This window comes from Enoplosus armatus, chromosome 17 (assembly GCF_043641665.1).
Source record: "Enoplosus armatus isolate fEnoArm2 chromosome 17, fEnoArm2.hap1, whole genome shotgun sequence".
Lineage (NCBI taxonomy): Eukaryota > Metazoa > Chordata > Actinopteri > Centrarchiformes > Enoplosidae > Enoplosus > Enoplosus armatus.
In genome coordinates, this window is record NC_092196.1 from 8,712,514 (window position 1) to 8,733,984 (window position 21,471).

At 42.1% G+C, this 21,471-nt stretch overlaps 2 protein-coding genes across 2 annotated transcripts; one reads left to right on the plus strand and one right to left on the minus strand.

Moving 5' to 3' along the window:
• The first annotated feature begins 615 nt into the window (after positions 1 to 615).
• On the plus strand, positions 616 to 6,672 carry atp6v0ca (ATPase H+ transporting V0 subunit ca). Its single transcript, XM_070922975.1, has 3 exons — positions 616 to 819; positions 3,822 to 4,005; positions 5,422 to 6,672. The coding sequence occupies exons 1-3, from the start codon at positions 744 to 746 to the stop codon at positions 5,624 to 5,626; spliced, it is 465 nt and encodes a 154-aa protein (XP_070779076.1). The 5' UTR covers positions 616 to 743; the 3' UTR covers positions 5,627 to 6,672.
• Positions 6,673 to 8,399: 1,727 nt separating this feature from the next.
• Positions 8,400 to 18,673, minus strand: LOC139299935 (C-Jun-amino-terminal kinase-interacting protein 3-like). Its single transcript, XM_070922890.1, has 22 exons — positions 18,374 to 18,673; positions 18,016 to 18,085; positions 16,962 to 16,973; positions 16,663 to 16,720; positions 16,403 to 16,555; positions 16,105 to 16,162; positions 15,736 to 15,863; positions 15,294 to 15,350; positions 15,017 to 15,166; positions 14,598 to 14,724; positions 14,234 to 14,323; positions 13,668 to 13,926; positions 12,096 to 12,405; positions 11,802 to 11,921; positions 11,440 to 11,520; positions 11,272 to 11,339; positions 10,909 to 11,057; positions 10,615 to 10,786; positions 10,030 to 10,143; positions 9,283 to 9,447; positions 8,880 to 9,026; positions 8,400 to 8,524 (listed from the first exon to the last, which is right to left on the minus strand). Exons 1-22 carry the CDS (start codon positions 18,671 to 18,673, stop codon positions 8,400 to 8,402), a joined length of 2,913 nt encoding a protein of 970 aa, XP_070778991.1.
• Between the last annotated feature and the right edge of the window lie 2,798 nt (positions 18,674 to 21,471).

Genomic DNA, 21,471 nt, shown 5'->3' on the forward strand with positions numbered 1-21,471 from the left:
GGTTACTCAATCAAGACAAGCATAGTTTATTTGACTCCTAAAGAGAGTCTAATGTTGATTTAAATTAATCTCTCCCTGCCAGGTTATTCCATGGTCAAAACAACATACAACAGGCACATACTGCTGTGTTGCTAGGAGGATGGATGCATGCTGGATATGGACATTGTGTTATTGTGCTTTCTGGTCGCCTCTAGATTATTCCACTTGTTTGTTGTTGTGTTTTTAAATTATAAAGCAAACACAGTGTTTATGGTTGATTTTACTACATCTATTTGATACCTAATAATGAATACGCCAGCGTTTAGTGACTACTAGCGTTTCAACTGCAGTCAGTGCACTTGCAGCAGAACATACCACAATACACACACTGTACAAACTACTCATATCATATATTGTGGTATTACAAACTGCTGTAACATATACTCACTATAAATATTACTACCGAATGAGAATAATTCCTACAAGATATTTTACAGTGGAATAAACAACAAGGGTTAGATATTTTGAGCCCGTTTGTGTCGTGCACCCCTATGTCCTCACAAATGGATCGTTCCGAGATGGTTGATCATGTGACTTTTTCCGTTTCGCCATTTTCCTCTTCTACACCGGTGCTTTTACTGGCAGCTACATTATCGCCCCCTCTCTGTGTTTTAATCTGTCCAAAGCTGACGGTGGGAAAGGGGAAAACCTGAAAAGAAGATAGTCTGACCTTGTAGCTGTATCGCCCCGAGAAAAGTGCGAGAATGTCTTCTGAGGAGAGCCCCGAGTACTCGCCTTTCTTCGCTGTGATGGGAGCCTCTGCGGCCATGGTCTTCAGCGGTAACTACACCAGCTCCTTCATCTGACATCTCAACCTTTAGCGTTATAACGACGAATTAGCTTAGCCAGGTGTTGAGTTCCCGTGACGACATTAGAAACGACAACACGGGGCTGTTTTTAGAGAATCGGTGTTGGTGTTTTCTGAGTCGGTCACGGCTCACGCACCTGTCAGGGATGCGAGGCAGAGGCAGGGGAAGGTTTCCACCGACGTCAAGCTACTGACCACCTAGCCCCTCACACTGCTAACATTGTAGCTAGCTACCTCCAGGTTATATCATATCATGTCATAGCTGTAATGCTGTTTCCTGGTAGCTGCTGTTTGGTGACGCAGACTCTCACAGAGGTGGCAGCTGCTCTCTAATCTGTCAAATTAAGTTATTTTACAGCACAGGAAGGTCCAGATCTTCATGAATTATACGATGAATACGATTATTGCTGAGATTGGACCCAGCGCATGTTTCCCAGTGGTTGTAATGAGCTGTGTTGAAGGAGGGCCAGCATCAAGGCCTAAATATCAGTGTGGGAATTTAAAGGGAAGATCATCAAGATTCATGTTGTTCCGCCTGCCATGGTTAGCATGCACTAGAGGCAGGAGGCAGGGTACATCCAGTCTGTCAAAGAGGAGATTACTTTATACCCCAAAACTGAATGTACATTGTGTTCTTACAGTTATTTTTCGGGAAGTTAAGTCCATCAGGTGATGTCAGTTCCTGCAGACACAGACAGGTGTCTCTATAATATGGAAATCATTGATGATTTGATGACATCAGGTGACACTTGGTGGAGTTTGTCCATTGGATGAGTGACTTATGAATTAAATAAGTAAATCTAGAGATGCACAGATTTATAACCCAGGTTATCTGTCGTACAGAGTACAGATCCGATACTAGTTCTCTCTTTTGCTCAAATTTCAAATCTTAGTACCACGCTGCGTGAAACTTGGAATCATTTTTATGTGAGCTAACATGAGGTCAGGGATTGCCGTGGCTTTAAAAACGGAGTCGTGGCCCCTTGAATAAATGTAACTCATAGCGGAAACACTAAATATTATTACAATGGCATTGACAAAGAAGCTTTATTTAATGTGGATCTGTCACAACCTGGCTGACACCCAACTGGATCACTGCATCTTTAATTAAATCTAAATTAGTTTTATTTTAATGTAGGACAAAAGACTTCCTTACACTTTGTCTGGCTACCTTTTCCAGAGGTGTCTGTTTCAAAGCTCATGTTTACTCGTACAACTACATGTTTGGACTATCCTGCACAAACTTTGCTCTGCTTGAACAATTATTCTTCATTCATTTAGGTAGTGTAAAGACAACATATAGCAGGCTGGAAAAAAATAATATTAGTTCTTCTCAGCGAACTAAGCGTTAGATATATTACCTCTTCATCTTGCATTGTCATTTTGAAAAAACGTCACTGCTATTGTGTTTTGTTACATACTGTATCACAAGCACAGCACTGCCTGAATGCACGGCATTGACATTTAGATTTGAAACAGTGTCACAGCATTCAACTGGTCCATGATTTAAAGTCTTTAAAGAACTAAAAATTAGGACTTGACCGATACTGGATTTGTGAGGCTGATACCGATATTGATGATAGAGTTAAAAAGACCTAATGACTGATATATTGGCTAATATTTGTTTTTAAATATAAACAAACAATTTGGTTATTAATTAATTGTTACAGTTGAAAAATAAACTGTCCAGTACTCTCTGGAGGTCAAACGATTTAGTGGTGGTGCCCTCTCTAAAGTACCCTAAACATATCTTTGACATTTCCTCACTACAATTATTTCGTACTCTATATGCATAGAGAGACCCCTTGATCCAGCAGTATCATTTGGGATTTGAATGAGAAAAATATTATGCCCCTCAGTAAAGTCTCCATGCGTGCTGTTATAGCATCAGTACAGTTGTTTGTTCACAATGGAGTCAATCCAGGATATCTCGAGGTGACAGTAGCTTGAAGCGGAAACGGTGGTATAACGTTTAGACAAGGAGATAGGAAACCTGATACTGAATTAAACACTCAAGACAACTCAGTTGATCATCTAATAGCTGACATCTGTGTCAGGCTCAAGACCCACTGAACAGAAACGCGATGTCCACCCCTATTTATTATCTATGGGATGCAAATGTACCGCCTCTCAAGGCACCATGGGAAAGCAGACAGTGCAGAGTTAGCCCATGATGCATTGAAAATGGGAGGAGTCAGGAGTTATGCTATACTTTTATGCTAATAAGAGCTGCAGAAAATATCAGCGGATAAGAATTATTGTATCATTGTTGTATTTTCTGGGATTCCTCTTTTGTATGGCCTTTTATCTCCCAGAATATACAGAAAAGTGCTGCTTGGTACATAACTGTTAAAATTGTTGGATAAAATGCTGGGTTGCTCATTCACACAATACACACGAACAATTGTTAAGTACATAACCCTCAAAAGTGTCAACACACCCACAGCAGCGAGGGAGAAGTGACGGAAGCGGTGTTGTTCCATTTATTTAGTTGGACAAAAGAAGCAATATGAAGACGTCACTTTGGGCTCTTGGGCTAAATGAGTAATCGTTAAAATAATCTTCAGATTAATCGATAATGATTTATCGATAATGAAAATAATTGTTTATTGCAGCACTAATTCACATGTTGGTCTTCAGTCTTCTAGTTTAAGTCCAAAGAGATGGTTTTTGAGGAAACCTTAAAAATAGATACGCTAGTGTGATTTGCATTTTTGATGCATCACTTAAACTTGTCAGTTATTTGTTGCTGGGCGGCAGAGAACTGGCAGTCAGACATGTTTCAGCTTGTCTTATCTGCACGTCGGGGATCTACACTGTCTCACATTCAGCATGTTGGGGGAGGGAATTGAAATCGATCATCTGGATTAATCATTCTCACGCAGCTCTGTCTGAATCCATATCTTGTCTGGTTTGAGTATTTTGACTGAACTGAACAGATTAATCAACAGGAACTCTCCCTTCTCTCACTCAGCATTAGGAGCAGCGTATGGGACGGCAAAGAGCGGCACAGGCATCGCTGCCATGTCTGTGATGCGGCCAGAGCTCATCATGAAGTCCATCATCCCTGTGGTCATGGCTGGTATCATCGCCATCTACGGTCTGGTGGTGGCTGTGCTGATAGCAAACAACATCTCTGAGAGAGTCACCCTTTACAAGTAAGATGAACCTGCCATACAGTAGTTGATTCAAACTGTTTCAGTCACATTTACATATTATTTCTGCTTATTTCATACAGTATCTGCTATGTAGTTTGTATGCTTTTGAGTTGAAGCACACACACATCAAACATTTAGCTCTCTAAATGTTTACTTGCCTTCTTCACGGTACATTTGCTGTGTCTGGCTCAGAGCTGGCAGGTAGTAAACAGTTGACCTGTCAGAACCTGTCTACGTGGGCTGGAGGGTTTGGCACTGTTAATGACCCTTTCACATGACATATGTAGCATCCTTGATGAAACAAATTCCTTCTATGAGACCACTTAAGTTGATCTTTAATTACACATTTGATTCATTGTTAATCTTTAAGTTTTCTGCCTTCATTTTATAGTGACATTAGAGATACAGACAGGAATGGGGGGATTGAAAAAGGAAGGGGCATGACATGAGCACGAAGTCAGCCGGGGTATGATGCAGTTATGTGTCTTAACCACCAGGCCACCAGATGACCCTCCTTATTAAAACTATTGCTTAATGTATATGTAAATGTGATCCTGTTTGCTTTTAACATTTAATAGGTTAACAGTGCTTGTAAAGTCGCATTGAAATGGCAGTCACAGCGTTTTTAGTGTCAGTTTATGTTAGGCACGAGAAGGATTTGATCAAATCATTCAGATTCATTTAGCAACTACAGTGCTATACTCCGCCCACACCTCCCTCACCTGGAAGACGAGGATGTGGGAGAAATGGATAAATTACACCTAAACCACATTCTTTAAGAATGTAAACAAAAATTTTTACCAACCAATTAAAAACACAGACCCAGGGAACCATGATCTCACTCATGCTAGCTACTATGACCTACAAACTAATAGTCAAGTGTGGGTTTATGTGATGGGGCACAGAATTAGATCTTGATCTGTATTTTTAATTTCACTGTTAAAGCTCCAGAGGGATTTTACAGGCAGGGGAACGGCTGCACACTGTCAGTCTAAACAGCCACATTTTACCTCATCATGTCCTTTATTGTCCTCACTGGCGGCACCTCTGTCCCTCTGTCAGAAAGCTGGAAACTATGGGTGATAAGGAGGCTTCAGTGGAGCTCTGACTGACATTTTGGTGATTAGATAGATTTGTTTTGTTTTTGGGTAAAATACCTACCACCTAACACTCTTGTATTTTTGAAACCACATCATAATCTACTTCTCTACTGCCTGTCTATATGTTTCAAACATCCATAGTGTTTTATTGCCAAGATATGACTAACTGCTTACACTGCTTTTCTGTTGCTTTAAAGCCTGTTGATGCAGAAGAGCCTGATTGTAATGCCTGTACTGCCAATGGCCAATATAGTAAGTATTTAATTTTTTATTTTATTTACCTGACTGTACTCTTTTCTTCATTTCTCTCCAACAGGAGTTTCCTGCATCTTGGTGCCGGTCTGAGCGTGGGCCTGAGCGGACTGGCGGCCGGTTTCGCCATTGGCATCGTGGGCGACGCCGGTGTGAGAGGCACCGCCCAGCAGCCTCGGCTTTTCGTGGGCATGATCCTGATCCTGATCTTCGCCGAGGTGCTGGGGCTTTACGGCCTCATCGTGGCCCTCATCCTATCTACAAAATAAGTGTCTGCATCAAACACCATCTCATTCATTCCACATCAAAGCAGCAAGAACAAATAGGAGATTTTCACCTACTTCCATTACACCTCGTGGGTCTGACAGGATGGGATGGCAACAGAAACATGTGGGCGGTCGACATGACAGCTGTGTCCTCAGTAGACGTGATCTATCCATATTGTTTAAAGCCATCCAGTTGTGTCAGGTCTTGTGCGTACTGAAAGGGCATGAAGATGTATTGGTTGTTGTGGGATGATGTGTGGACAGTCTGCTTGATTTGTTGTCTGATCTTAACCTGTACAGTGATCCAGAGTCCCTCCACCCCCTGTAAATGTAGTAACCAGTCTGTGCTGTGAGTGTGAGTATCAACGTTTATCCCTCTGCCCATTCCCCTCCTTTGACTTTTGTTTTTTGTTGGTGGTTTTTATTGTCATTCTCCGTTTTGAGACTGCTGAAGAATCGTGCACATTAGTGTTTTATTTTTTCATGTTCTTTTTGGGGACCATTTTTGAATCACAGTGGTGAGGAGCTGACAAGACATTTTTTTTGTTTCACTATTTATGGAAAGATTTTGACTTAATGAAACTGTCTAAATGGAAAACTGTTTATTGAATACCCTATATACATCAAAATATATAAATTATCTGTGTATAGTTAGATTAATTGCACTGTGGGTAATTGTTCAAAGTGCTTGGAATTCCTCTGGATGTAGTGTGATTATTAATGGAGGATGTCCACATGTTGACATGGAGTTGACTGTTTGTGTGTGTGTGTGTGTGTGTGTGTGTGTGTGTGTGTGTGTGTGTGTGTGTGTGTGTGTGTGTGTGTGTGTGTGTGTGTGTGTGTGTGTGTGTGTGCGAGTGCGAGAATGACCTGAGTGCATATAATGTGTGCAAGTCGATTTATGTTTAATATGACATTCTCAAACACTAGTATCGTTTACCTGTAGTGCTGCTGTCTTGATTTTTTTGTTTGTTTTTTTGTTTAAGGTGAGAGCTCACTGTTCAGCCATGCCTGTCAGATTTCCAAATAAAACTCAACCTCCTCCAGAACATCATTGTCAAGCCTTTTTGTTTTTGTCTGATATTAATGGGATGACTAAAATTAACGTACCAACTGCATTTAGACTTTTCAGAGTCTCAAGCCTTTGCAACATTTGCAAGGTTATTCTCTAACTGCTGCCGGACTGTACAGATACCCTGGACGGGTTGCCACTGCCGCCAGGCCTTCGTCAGTCACTCCACAATGAACTGGGCTGGGTCCTCCGTCTCTATAGTGGCACCACAGAAGAAGCTCCAGATGGGCCTGAATGCCCCCCATGCTTGCTGTTGAAGAAAAACCTTGCACTTAAAAACAATACTTTGATGAATAGAAGGATGAAACAAGATCAGCCCAAAGTTGAGTTTACTTGCGTATATGGTTTATTCAAAGCAAACAAGATACAGTCTGTACCAAAAACTCAACTACACCATTTTGCCCCCCAGCTTATATATGTTTAATATATGACACTTCATGTGAGATATCACAAACAGGTCAGTCACATCATCTCCTTTCAGATAGAACCAGCTTTCACCTTTGTGACTGATTCAGAACAGTCAGGAATTATTGACTCATGATGTCGGACAAATGGCAAGAGAAGCAAAACTCAAATGCATTCAATGATTATATAAGTCACATAAACATAAATCAACTCGCATCAAAACAGTTTAAAGGGGTAACTATACTGACTAGACTTGATTACAACAAATGTCATCTTTTACATTTCAAAACCTGAATACAGTAACTCAAAGCACATCTAGGTTACGTAAGATGACATTTTAGAGTCCTTACACGTCCTTATCTACGATTATACGTATTATTACATACATGAGATTATGGTAACCTTCATTCAAATTGATCAAACAGTACATAAATCAAATCTTTTTAAAATAAATGTAACAGAATAGTTATATAGGCACAGAACATATTGAGATTATCAATTAAGTAATTAAGTAATGAACCAACTGCATCTTCCTCGACTCCCAGTCAACTCACAGGTTTTTCCTTTTTAGATTTATGCATCTAGAGGTTGTACTCTCATTAAATATAGTTTTACTTAACCTACTCCAAGTGGCAAACGTCCCTACTAAAGTCTTGGCTTGATGATCATGATTAACCTGCGCTATGACGAAATCAGCTAAACAACTCTACTTGTCTATTTGATTTGCAATAATATCAGTGGGACTGCCACCAGGTCTTTCTTTTGTTGAGTATTTTGTGTTCTCTTTGCTTTGATTCTTAGTTGGACCTTCCAGACATGGGAGCCCATAATAAGGTTTGTTACTTACAGATCTGCAGCAATGGATGGAAATCAAAACATGAAGCAATAGATGTTCTCCTAGGTACCTGGTTAAATTAAAGCAACAACACAACACAGCTTTCAGGGGTCTGTTGCCACACACTAAGTCATTATCTCCCTATGAGATTTCTGTACCTGCTGTTCTTTTTTGGTACAATTGATGCATGTTGGGGCTCTGAGCTTTATTTTAAGACGAAGGTGGAGGTTTCACAGATGACAAACTAAGTGGAGGAAGAGGAGGCGTAACGCTGGGGCAGATGCAGGACAATTGAGGTAAATATAGGAGGAGATACAGTGTGCTTATGGGGTGAATATAAGATCGATGCAGAGGAGAAAGGTAGTTATGAGGCTGGGTTACAAAGCTCATGAAGATAGCTACAATGCCCTGGGTGGGACAGAAACAGGAGATGAGTGGGTGAGGTGTTAAAGCAGATCCAGGTGTCACTCAGGTATGTAAGACACCTGCCAGACGATGATGTGGCTCCCCTCGGCTTTGCACAAAGCAGGTTTCATCTGTGAAGCTCCACCACTCTCTCCTTCCTCTGTCTCATCGTCCTCTTCATCTCCTGAGGAAAACAGATAGACAGAGATTAAGAGCTGTTTCTAATTATAAATAATTAGAAACTTAAATAAATGAATGCACTAAAATATAGTATTTATTTAATACCAATTAACTGTGCCCATTCATTGTTACATTTATTTATTTTTGTTAGTTCATAGTTTTTGTACATTCATTTATTCAATTTATACCCTGTGTCCCTCACAGGACCCCATAAATAGAGACAATATGTCAGTACAATATCAACATGCAGCAACATCATTTAAGCACATTTTGTCCTATTTTCTCATAGCTCAGCTGTTTGCTGCATCACACAGCTACACCTAATACATGTGTGTTTATGTGCAGGTGTGACTGCTCACCTTTACGGAAGTCGATGTAGCCCTCTCCTCCACTCAGCACCAACACGTTATGAACACTCTGGGCCTCCGTCTCTTGGGGCGCTGTTGAGCCCTGCCCCTCCGATGGACTGTCCAGCACACTGCTGTTTAGGGTGGCCAGGACATTTCCTGTCACGCACACAAGAAAAACAAACCTAACAGGTTAAAGAGTAGAGAATGCAGTCAGTTACAGACATGTATAACACAATGCAGGTACTTATAATTGAATTCATGTGCTCTATGTTATTATGGGTTTAGACAGATGTTACCTGCTTTAAAGTGTTGGTGGCAAATGCCAGTAAATTAAACATGGCTAACAAGAGAGTACACTGACTTCAGAACACAAACTGGACATAATCAGCAGGCAGACCGGCTTTGTGCCTACCAGGTACAGAGATGAAGAACTTGACGGCATTACAGTGTCCATGGAAACAGAGCTGGGCCTGTGCCATGGAGCAGTAGGGGATGAAGCTGCCGCTGCTCTTCTCAGGGCAGTCGTCACTGTACACATGGATCACTCCACCGGACGATGTAGGAGACACCTTATTGGCTGAGGGAGGAGGAACCCAGGAGTGAGAAACTGACCAACTGGGAATGTTTACAAGCAAATCATACATGGTAGTATGACGCAGGCAAAAGAAAAAGAAAATAAAAACAAGATCAACTGAAAATTAGAAATGAGACGGCTCTTAGTCCCTCCCTTCAGCAACATTCTCTCATCCCCAGCCTTCAGCATTGCACTCTCTCTGTCCCTGTCTCCAGCCCCTGCTCACTTCTCCCGGGCCATGTTCCTTCCTTCAACTCCCCAGACCTTTCTCCAAAGTGTGGAGATAGGTCTGGCTATGCGAGACTACATCCAGCCAGACAAACAAATCGGATCACAAAATAACCTCTTTAGCAGAAGTAACTAACACAGTCTCAAGAAGATTTTAAGACCACTGAAAACATGATGAGAACTAGACTGCATCACTGGATTCAAATGTTGTGGTTTTAGCAAACAAAACTGTTCTCATTTCCCCCTTTCTTCTACCATTAACCAGGAACTGTTTTCACTGATTTTTCATTGAAACAGAACTCATGGCACACTTTTGTCCACATGTCACTTGCTATAAGCTGTATAAATGAAACTCACTCTCTGTCAGTGGGATGGAGATGATCACACCGTTTCCTGTTCCTACCCAGAGATGATTTCCACCAATCAGAAGTGCTGTGATGCGCACAAAAGAGAAGCCCAGCTTGCCAGTGCCTGTGAATTACAACTAGAGTCAGCTTAAGACTGAACAGGCTGCTTGTAAGTGAGAATATAACACGCTACAGACACCAGCATCATTCACATTTTGCAGTAAAGGTAGCCAAAGTGTAAAGACACTTCCCTTTAAAGGCACTCTGTGGAGTTTTATTAGACATATTAATCGCTTTTTATAGCCAACGTGTGAACAGATTGTAATGTAACTTAAAACTAACTAACGCAACTTTCAGCTCCCCTACAGCGGCAGCAGTGTGCAACACTAGCTAACGTTAGGTGTTGGTTGTTTTGGAACATTAGCTGATAAAAGTAATTTGGTGTCACCGGTGTCATTAATAACAAGGACTCCGCATAGAGCCTTTAAGATGGAGATATGAAATCTCTTGAATCTACATATTGATGAGGTAAGTTGCGGCCGACCTCGTCTCTGATGATGAGATTTCTCTCTAAAACAAGCCAATATAATCTCACCCAGCATCTTGCTGACGTATGGCTCAATGTCCACATCCTGGAGGTGCTGGTGTGTATGCGCATGGTAGAGACGCAGGGTCGAGTCCAGCCGGATCGACACCCACACGCCGTCGCCGATCCACGCTAGCTGCCGCACCTGACTCTCCCTGCGAGGGTGGGCGTCAAAGGACTTCTACAGAGCAGGAAAAGAAATCAACTCATTATTACAGTTTTATTGCACTTAAAAGAAGTCAGTGGAAATTGCCTCCCCATAAAAGACAAAAGCTGATTGTTGGACTCATGATGTGGCTTCACCTCGATCTGCATGCTCTTGGGTTGGATGACGTGGACCTTGTTCTTGTAGCCGCACCAAACCTTATCATGGACCACAGCCATGCAGCGGATGGAGTGATGAGGCCGACCGAGGTCCATTAGGTGGTAGTTGGACAAATCCCACTGGCCATCTGTTGACAAACACACACGCAGAATGCAAAGTTATAATAACTTGACAACAGTTCCTAGTCAACACAAAACACACTAAGAGCATGAATTCAGTTCATTCAAGTTTCGTCATCAGTGTTGATTGAACTGAACACATACATCTTGTGAAAGCCTTGTGATTGTGATTTTCTTAGTTCTTAGAGCTCTGTTAAAACAAATATTTAGAATCCCAAATACCCTCTGATCTATGGAATATGGCGAGGGTCCCGTCAGCGAGAGCAACCAGCACACGACCTTTCACATGCCTGCAATTATGGAGGAGACAGAGACTGTTGGAGTAACAGAACTTCATAAAAAAAGACTTCTGATTCTTAAAATCCCAACTACACAACCAATACCACTTACACCAGACTGAGCACAGAGTCTTTGAGTTTGATGGAGTGGAGGCACTTCTTCCAGTTTCCAACTGCTGAGTGGACGTAGAGCCTGGAAGGAGAACAGAGGCAAGATACTCCAGAGCAAAACCCAACTGCATATAGAGTTCAAAAGAAGCACGTTATGATATTTATATATATATTTATATTTATATGAGCATCTTGGATGGAAGATAGAAGCACTCTTTTAGGGAATCTTCCTATCCAGTGTGTGACTTATCTTTACTTGCAAAATTAACAATAAAAATATAAGCTTATGAATCACATGTGAACAGGGTAAATAAATTGTACTATGTGTTTTTAGTTTGTGAGTAGTTCTGCTGAGCGACTTACCATCCGTTCTGTGCCCCGAGCCACATAGTGGGAGCCACGCTGGTGCAGTTCTTGGCCTCTTCACCTCCGTCCTCTGACTCTGGAGGCTGAGAAGTTTCCTCTTTGGACTGACCGCCGTTCCTGTGTGGACACATGACATACGCAGTTATCTTTTTCATTTTCAAAATGGCCAACATACTGTATTTCACCATAGTCATGTAGATCTTTTTGTAGTGTACTAAAGGTTATCAGTTTCATGCCTTTTCAAATGTATACATACATTTATTCATGACCTGACAGACTTTGACCTCCCACCTGTCAGAGGCGTCTGCTGGACGAGGCTGGGGATTGGTGAAGACGTGCTCAGTAAATGGTCCTGGACATCCTAGCTCTGTGTGGCCAGCAGGAGCGGTTAGGATGTGCTCACCCTGTCCTTTGTCCATTATGGTCATGTCAGTGGATGAGGAGCAGTTACTACGGGCAACGCTGTAGTTCGTGGCACAGCTGACAAGAGTGATACCAGCCGACATGCCCTCTATGGTGACGGTGTCCTCGCTTTCCCCCGCTCCACCGTCACCTGGATCCAACACAATCTCTCCTGCTGGATAGTCACTCTCACTGGCAGCTGGATACAAACACACACACACACACACACACACACACACACACACACACACAAACACACATACATACTGTGAAGGCCAGACCTTTTCAGTAGTGTTGGGTAGTGACCTGCCAGTCCTGACAGTCCCTCTGTCACCTCAGTGCCCACCCTTTCTATGATTCAGACCTAGACATGCAGCCTGGGAAGTCTCGGAAGTCGCACAGACAAAGGAGGCAGGAGAGATTCCAGCACACTGTTGTAAAATAATCATACAAGGTTGCTCCAGATTTGCCACTGGGTTTCAAAGTGCCTTTAAACATGGTTCAGATACAACAAGATGGCCCCAACTTCAACGTTACTTTGTTGCAGAGTGCTAAAAAGTGAGAGGTGGAGAGCGAGTTTGAGCACAGTTGTGGAGAGGAGTATTTCCTGCAGAGGAGTATTCTCTACCATCAACATGGACCAGCTAAGTAGCTAGTGGTCCCCAAAGCAGCCTGAGACACAGTACTTGTCTTGGGCTACTCTGTTACCTGGGCTGGCCACCTAGGGAAACACAAGACCCTGGCTCACATTAGATAACACTATCACTGTCCTGGTTTGCAGGCAGATGTTGTACAGTTTTGTAGCACTTGCCCTCAGTGCCAGAAGACATCAGATAAAGGACCCTCTAGAGCTCCGCTCCAGCCTCTCCCCATTGTTAGTGCAGTGTTTCCCCTAAAATCTGTCAAAGCAAAGACCAGCATTCAATGGTTCAACCAGACCCTAAATCAAATGCTCCTGAAGTTTGTCAATGACACTGGTTCTGATTGGGATCAATGGCTACACTACCGCTTCTTCGCGTACAGGGAAGTACCCCAGGCCTCGACTGTTTTTTCCCCATTCCCCTTGGAAGGGGACAGAGAGGGAGGGGACTAATACCATCATCTCCTATGTTGTTCAGATAAGAGAATCTACAAAAGATCACTGAACTTGTCCAGCAGCAAATGGCGGAGGCCCTGAGTTTAGTTCTGTTATGGTGACCTCTTTTCTGAATAAATAACAAAAATCTGATGTTTTCACACAAAGCACAACTGTTGATTTACAGTCTGATAACTGGAAATGAAGTATTGGCAAATCAGAGATGACTATTCGCATTTTTACTTTGTATTACTCAGAAATAATACTCTAGAAAAGAGTACATTCGAGTAACAACACAATTAAAAGTACGAAAAAGACACAACCTTCAACATACCAGATGTATAGAAATGTGACTATAGGGGTTTAACAAGCACTTTGCGTCTCACCTGGCACACTGGAGATGCAGAGCACATGGTTATTGCAGACGTTGAACTGGTCGACCAGTGAGCCCGGCTGGTTGGCATTGATGATGACCACATTGCTGGCAGAGTGGGTGGTGGTGAGGATCCACACTCGATTGCTCATGTTGTCAGTTTCCTGGAGCTCCTGCAGGGGTTCGCTGGTGCCTGACGGTGCTTTGACTGGTACCGACTCCTGGCTGCTGGTCCTCCATCCTGTCAGGTCCACCCCAGCTGCACACCACAACTACAACCACACACACATGCATAGGCTGTAATTTATTAAGAGTTTAACACTGAAAACTCAGCTAATCAAAAAAGTAATTCCTGACTAGCTCTGAACGAGTAGCCACTCATTTATTACTAATTACTCAATAATTAGTTACTCTGCTTGTGCACCCCCAAGATAAGTGGTACATCATACTGAGTAGTTTCAATGTAGTCCTTCATCACTTCATGATTATCTGACTATTACTTTATGGAGGTTTTGATAAAAAAAACGTATTGTATTGTTAAGTGTTACCCAGAAAACTGTCGCCCCCTGAACTCCTCACCTTCCTGTTGGGGTCCTTTTCTACCAGAGGACGACAGTACACCGGGACGGGCTCATTCTTCATGCGGTTGTCCTCTTTCTCATTAGTGGTCTAAAAGTAGAGGTGATAAGAGGTCAGGAGACAAGCAAAGTAATGAATTATTGTCTGGTTCCATCAAAACATCTGATGTTACAATGTATACATGTACAGCACATACACAGCAGGCAGGGTTTTCACCCCCCTGGCTGTCAGTAACTTATATCAGTGAAACAACTGTGAGGTTATTCTCCCCATGCAATCTGAGTTATTTGTGTGTTTTTGTTGTGTATGCAGAGGCCCAGAGGGGTCTCTGGCCATGTAGGGTGGGTTATGTGTGTGTGTGTACCTGTTTGAAGCAAGACGGCACACTCCAGCCACAGGCCTGCATGATGCCGTCATCACGGCGCATGTGCTCGCGGACCTGCCTGTACTGTTCACGCCGCTGCTCTCTGCGGGCCAACAGTGCAGAGTCGCTGAGGAGAGACGCAACACCGTTACTGGCCAGTCTGGAAGCAACAGGAGGGAGGGAAAGGAAGAGAGAAAAGGCGAAGCGATAGCAGCCTGGCCAGCCACCAGCAAGAGACAGATAAAGCAACAGCAGTTGTTACCAGCACAAATTAAACTAAGCTTTATTCTAGCTCAAGCTAAGCAGTGTTTTATCACACCAAAGTGTGAGCAAGCAACCAGGTGTTAAGACCAAAGTGTGAAGCAGATAAAGATGGAGGTTTAGTGTTTAGTGAGGGTATCTAGCTGGTTGCTGCTCACTCTTCAGGGAAGAACTCCAGCGTACAGCTGGTGTGGCTGCGTCGCTGAGAGAAACCAGCTGGTGAGGGAGACTTATAGTGGATGTTGACGCTGCAGTCTGGCCGCTTGACAGGCGGAGGGCTGGACGATGAACTGAAGAGACGTGCAAAGCTGGTGGATGGAGGGAGAAAAGACACAAAGAGGTTTTACTTTTGATGATTTTGTTTTATCAAATGATTTGTTCAAGGTATTTCTAATTGTACTGTAGTAAATAGGTTTAACAAAAGCAGAATCTCACGACTGCCAGATGGTGGACCTCGTTTTCTCTCGGATTTCAGGATTATCCCTGGACGCCCTGAGAGGAAAGAGAGGCGTGAGTCAAAGCAAAAGAAGAAAAAGTACTTTCTTTTTGAGGTTCAGTACATTTTCACGAATTTAGTCATCATCTCAGGCATTTTGTGCAAACAAAGTTACATTTTTGTGGTGCAAAATAACACTTTAAATAAACATGTCGCTCAATGAAACATTAAATGTCTACAATTCTTTCTTAAGATCATATAGTATTTAGCTCACTCTGGCTCACTTTCTTAGTCGTGTGAATAATGAATTGAACTTACAGCTTGATTAAGACCTTAGTCAAACGTTTTAGTTTGTTGAGTTTAAACCCAGCAACCGTTCCCTTCCAGTGGTCATCCAAGTTCTTCATCTCTAGTTTAAAGCAGCGTCTTCCTCTCGTCTACCTGATCATTTCTGTCCACCGGACAGCCTCCTGCAGCTCCACCAGTCTCTCTCTGTACTGATTCCTCTCCATCATCATGTGGGCCATCTCCACCCGGGTGAACCGCCGCCTCTGCGTCTTGTCGCCATCCTGTATGGGTGAAGAAAAGTGGGAGAGAGCATAGCGCCAGGCTTTTATTAATCAGGCCTATACAGTTTATACAGTATACTGACAGTAGTTATTCCATGTTTTAATGTGTTTTAATGTCTTTTTCCACATCAACCAAAAAAGAATCTGTAGTTTAATGAAGAAATAAAAATCTCATTATACTTGTGATAAAGAAAATAGCACTGATATCTCCAAGGCCCATGACAGAGGCAGTTTTACTCACATCATCACCTCCTTCATCCTCAGAGTCTGGAGACGCACCAAGAGCCTCTGCTCTTAACCTACAGCCCAAAAGACAGGGTCACTAAGGTTTGGATTACAGGTCAACAGTTAAAGTCTTTATGTTGAGGGATAAACGCTATTGTCTTCAACCTGCTGTTCTGTTTATTTAACTCACATTTAGCCTGTTTATTGTTGTCTGTAACGTCTCCAGATGTATTTCTAATTACATTCCCAATTTAAAGATGCATATTGTTTTCATCCTGAACTCATCATGTTAATCAAAAAAATGTTATTTTCACCTCTTGAGTTCTTCTTCCAGCTCCTTGACTCTGGCGTCCACCTTGTTCTTGGACTGCCTCACAGCCTCCAGCTCCTCCTTCAGCACCTCCTGCTCCCGAGACAGCTCGTCCACTTTGGCAATGAGGTAATTTTTCTCAATGTTGAGAGCACTTCTGTCAAACAAAGAGCAGAAAGTAAGACATTTACAAGTCCAGCTCCAGGAAACTACAAGTTGGGCACACAGACGCACGCACACATTAATCTTCTCTGTGTCTCTTACTTGGTCTCTGGGAGCTGTTTGTTCTCTGTCAGCAGGTTCTCCACTTCCTTGCCCATCCCTGAAAGAGTCACATTCACATATCTGTTACTCTGTTACTGTCAGGTTGAAAAGGAAGGTTTGGAGAAAAGCGAGTAAACACTCAAGAAACTAAAGTTGAATTTAAGAAAAACAGTTGATTTTCTTGCCTTGAGACAGAGACAGCTGGACAGCTCTCCCCCTCAAAATATATATAAAATATAATATTTTTTTATTGCATGCAGCAAGAGAGTGAAGAGGAGTCGAGAGAGTAAAAGACTAACCTGAGAACTCGCCTATGGGTGTCGCCAGCAGAAGCACATGACAGAGAAAAAAAAGTCCACCAGAATCCCTCAAAGTCTATTGGCCCAAAACAGAGATTGACAATGGACATCTAAAATAAATGATAAGCATAAACATGAAATAAAGTGCAGTGAAATCAGATGAATACAAGAAATTGAACTTTTAAAAATAAGATCCGTTGAAATGCGCTGCCGCAAACAAGCCTCTGCCCCATAAGAAGAGAGAGATAAAACATACAAAGTAGAAAGAAATAATAGAAGTAACACTGCATGAATGGGTTGGGGGTGCAGCCAGTGAGGGATTGCATGGTTTTTCAGGAAGTGACGCAGGGATGAGCTGCTGGCATGGAATGTATTCCAGCCTCAGCCATGCAAGGTAAAAAGGAGTCCACACAGCCTCACATGGAGCTCCTGCCCTGCAGTAATGCAAAGCAAAGCATCCGCCCTTACTTAACAGGTAGATGTGCTGCGCATACAGTATATTAAAGGTCCCATATTATGCTCATTTCAGCTCTATATTTTTATTCTGGGACTCCACTAGAGTAGCTTTGCATGATTCACAGTTCAGAAAACTCCTTATTTATCTTCTACTGGCCCTTCATGCAGCCCCTCAGCTCACCCTCTGTCTGAAACAAGCCGTTTTAGAACGTTTAGTGAACGACCTCCAAAAACTTGAAGAGTTGTCCTGAGCAGAGCACTCCAATAACTTGGACAGACTGAGCGGGTGGATGCGTCCCTGTACTTAGTGGGCGTGCTGTGCCTGGAGCAGATGACCTGCTGGGGGCGTGGCTGAGTGCGGTGACTGTACAGTTGTGACATCACAACCTTACAGACCTTACAGAAGTCATGACAGCTTGTTTAAAGGCACAGTGTCTGAATACGGGCTGTGTGCATTTCTCTGTGGACTGAGCGTTTTGATACTTTCACAGTATTTATACAGCACCTAGACCTGCTTTATAATCAAACAAGACATGGAAATCTCACTTTCTACAATATGGGACCTTTAAGTTTGTAGAGAGAATGTCTGTCCACTCACTTTGGTCCAGCTGTTTCCCCTGCAGGTCCTTCTTCTCAGCTTTCAACACATCCTCGAATTCAATGCATTTCTGATGGAAGACAAATGAGGGCTTTACACAGCTGGAAATGCATTCCCAAACTGTCCAAAAAGTGACACGATACCATATTGTAACTACTGTATATGGATTTGATTTGTGGAATTAATACGGAAAGAAACACTGCAGTCCTCCTGAAATTATGTTGTTCGCATCATCAAGTGTGAGTGCAGTTTTCATCATGACAGGGCTGCTGAGTGGTTGTGTCAAAAACAGCGTTTGGGTCTTGGGCCTTTATTGGAGGTTGGAGTTGGTTGATGCGGGTTTAGGGGGGTCACTCACCTCCTCCGCCTGCTTGCGGAGCGCTTTCTCCCTTTCATACTGGGCGACGAGATGCTCGTTGTCCTCCTTCAGCAGCTCCAGCTCCACTTCGTGCTCCTGGTTCTCCGTCAGCACAGCGTCCAGGTTTTCCAGGACGTTCACCACCAGCGGCATCAGCTCCTTCACCACCTCCTCGTCATAGCTGCGGATCAGCCGCTCGAACTCCCGGTAGATGCTGTTGGCCAAGCCCGACACCCGCTCCGACATCACGGAGCCGGAGCCGTCCCGGTGGACCACTTCGTCAATCTGCAGCTCCATCATCTTTGCAGCTGGAGCCGGCTTCTGTTTTCCAGATGAGGAGGCTGCGCTCAACAGTTTTTCAGGCTTGTAAGGCGAGACTGTCACATTCAATCACGGTCCTCAGAGAAAGAAAACTTATGCCAGGCTCGGGCGTTGGTGGTGATGTGATGCTGTTCAGATGGAGGAGCCAGCTGACCGACTCTGCCTGACGTCACACCGTCTGCATTTGAGCAAGCAGACTCATTGCGTCAAGTCAGCGAGACCATACCGGAAGTCAGCTTCACTATTTCAAATTAAAGCTACAAAAACTGACGACAAATGATCAGCTTTTAAATGATGTCAACATAACGCATTCCTTTTTTAATGATAGCTTAAACGGACACATTATATACATTATAGTGAAACTAGAATTGTTCTAGAGTGTATTGTTATGACTAAATGTAAGTTGTCACTATATTGATGATACATATCATTCCAGTGAATATACATTGTTGAACTAATTAATGAAAGATTATCATAGATGTATTGGCTAAACAGGTACACATGTACAGCGTACATGAGTATAGCTACACAACATGAGTTTTCTCCTGGCATTTTTAGATGCAAAGCCTCTCTATGAGCAGTAGGTGAAACTCACTTACTCACAGGGCCACAATTAGCTAGGCAAGCTATATATTGCAGATATCTGCAATTCAGTTCTTCCTAGTCAAAAAGAACATATCAGATATCCACAATGACATTCTTCCTAGGACAAATTAAGTCACTTTTGCCATTCATGTGTATTGGGCTTTCAATGTCAGATATCCATGGTTAAGAGGATGTCCTATACTGTACAGATTATGAAGCCCCTTGAGGAAAATTTGTGATTTGTGATATTGGGCTATACAAATAAAAATGGGCTTGACTGACTTGAATAGTGACTAAAAATCAGGATGTTTTCACCTCTGCTGAGGACGTGACCTCAGTGTCCTCAATGGTAGCTGCGGCCCTGTCTGTTGTACTTTGGTTCGTGCAGCCACATGCGTGCCAGTAGTTTTATTTTGTAAGTTGACACCGGAAGTTTTAGCTATCCTCGTAGCTTACTTGACCTAAGTCCGCAGCAGGACCTGCTGCTAATTTAATAATAAGGATGACAATGCACTCTCCAAAAATGAAATAATATGCTTCACAATCCAGACAAACAACTCCAATTATCCAGGACTAGACTGCATGAAACCTTATAGATAGATTACTTTAAAGCTAACAGTACAAAGTTAGAATTTGGTGTCCATTTCAATAGACAGCTTACTATTTACCACTTGACAGAATACCTAAAATATTTTAGTTTAACTAGCAGTTCTTGAGAGAGCAGTTCAAATTGTCTTGTTTGTTTTTTGTTTAAGGTGAGAGCTCACTGTTCAGTCATGCCTGTCAGATTTCCAAATATAACTCAACCTCCCCCAGAACATCATTGTCAAGCCTTCTTTTTTTGGTCTGATATTAATTCTTTACAGTTAGGACTTCCTATAGATCAGCATAGTAGTCATCAGTTACTCTATAAACATGCAACATTATATTGATCACTGGCACTTTGATGCAAAAGAAAACCTTATTCACTTTAAGACCTAAATCTTTCACACAGGTAAGGACTAACAAGAGACCAGACTTACAGACAGCCTCTGTGAGGCTGTACTCAGCAGCACTTTAAGCTAAATGCTGAAATACTAACATGCTTTGCAAGTATGCCTTTTTTGTAAACATCATAGCTGCTTAAGCAGGTTTATCATGTTCACATTGCTTAGCACTAAACACACAAAGTACAGCTGAGGCTGATGGGAATGTCCTTCTTGTTGCAGGTATTTATTAATTAAGTTTTGTACAAATAAAAATTTTGACCTGATGATGGTGCTAGATTAAAAAGTCAGAGGATCACAAAGTTATTACGCTTCACCTGCGGTGGACATGAATGTCTCTTCCTTATATTAATAGTTTTCATTAAAGCATTTACATTTGTTGATATGCTACACATAAGAGTGATGAAGAGATTTGCTTGCTTTATCATCAGTTAGTCCTTCATGCCGCTATGTTCAAAAGGTGAAACAAAAAAAAGAAACACATGCATAATTAATTGCTTGGTGGTGTATGTCTGCATAAAATACTTTTTTCATTCCTAGCAGCGTGCAGCTCTAAAAATGGGACTTCAACAGTCTTCTTGGTTCCTTTTGATTCGTTGATCATGAATGACAATGAATATATTAGCCAGCTCCTTCTCTGCCTCTTTAACTTGGATACATATGTATTTGTGCTCAGTATGTACAATATATAACCTGAACCTAAAGCATTAAATTGCTGCTTACACAAAGTAATCAAGTACATTTACTCAAGTACTTTCTTATATACTGTAGTATTATTAGTACACTTCTACATCACCACATTTCAGAGGCAAATATTGCACATTTCACTCCATTACAATCATTTAACAGCTTTTAAGTACAAAATATATCAACAGTTTATAAACTATGATGTATTGTTATAGATTAATCTATCCAACAACAGTACATGATGTATATATATGATATATATGTGAGAAGCTCTGCCTCTAACCAAGTACAACATTATTAAGGCTTATATGTTAATGCATCAATAATAACGAGCCACAAATATAAAAATATAAAACTGATAAGGGCCATTCTGCATAATGAGTACTTCTACTTTTGATACTTTAAAGGACAGGTTTGCAATTTGTCAACCGTCTGTCAACGAGGAACGCTTCATATCACCGTCATATAAACCTTTGAACATACCCATACATAACCCTTTTACTCGTAATTTTCTTTTTG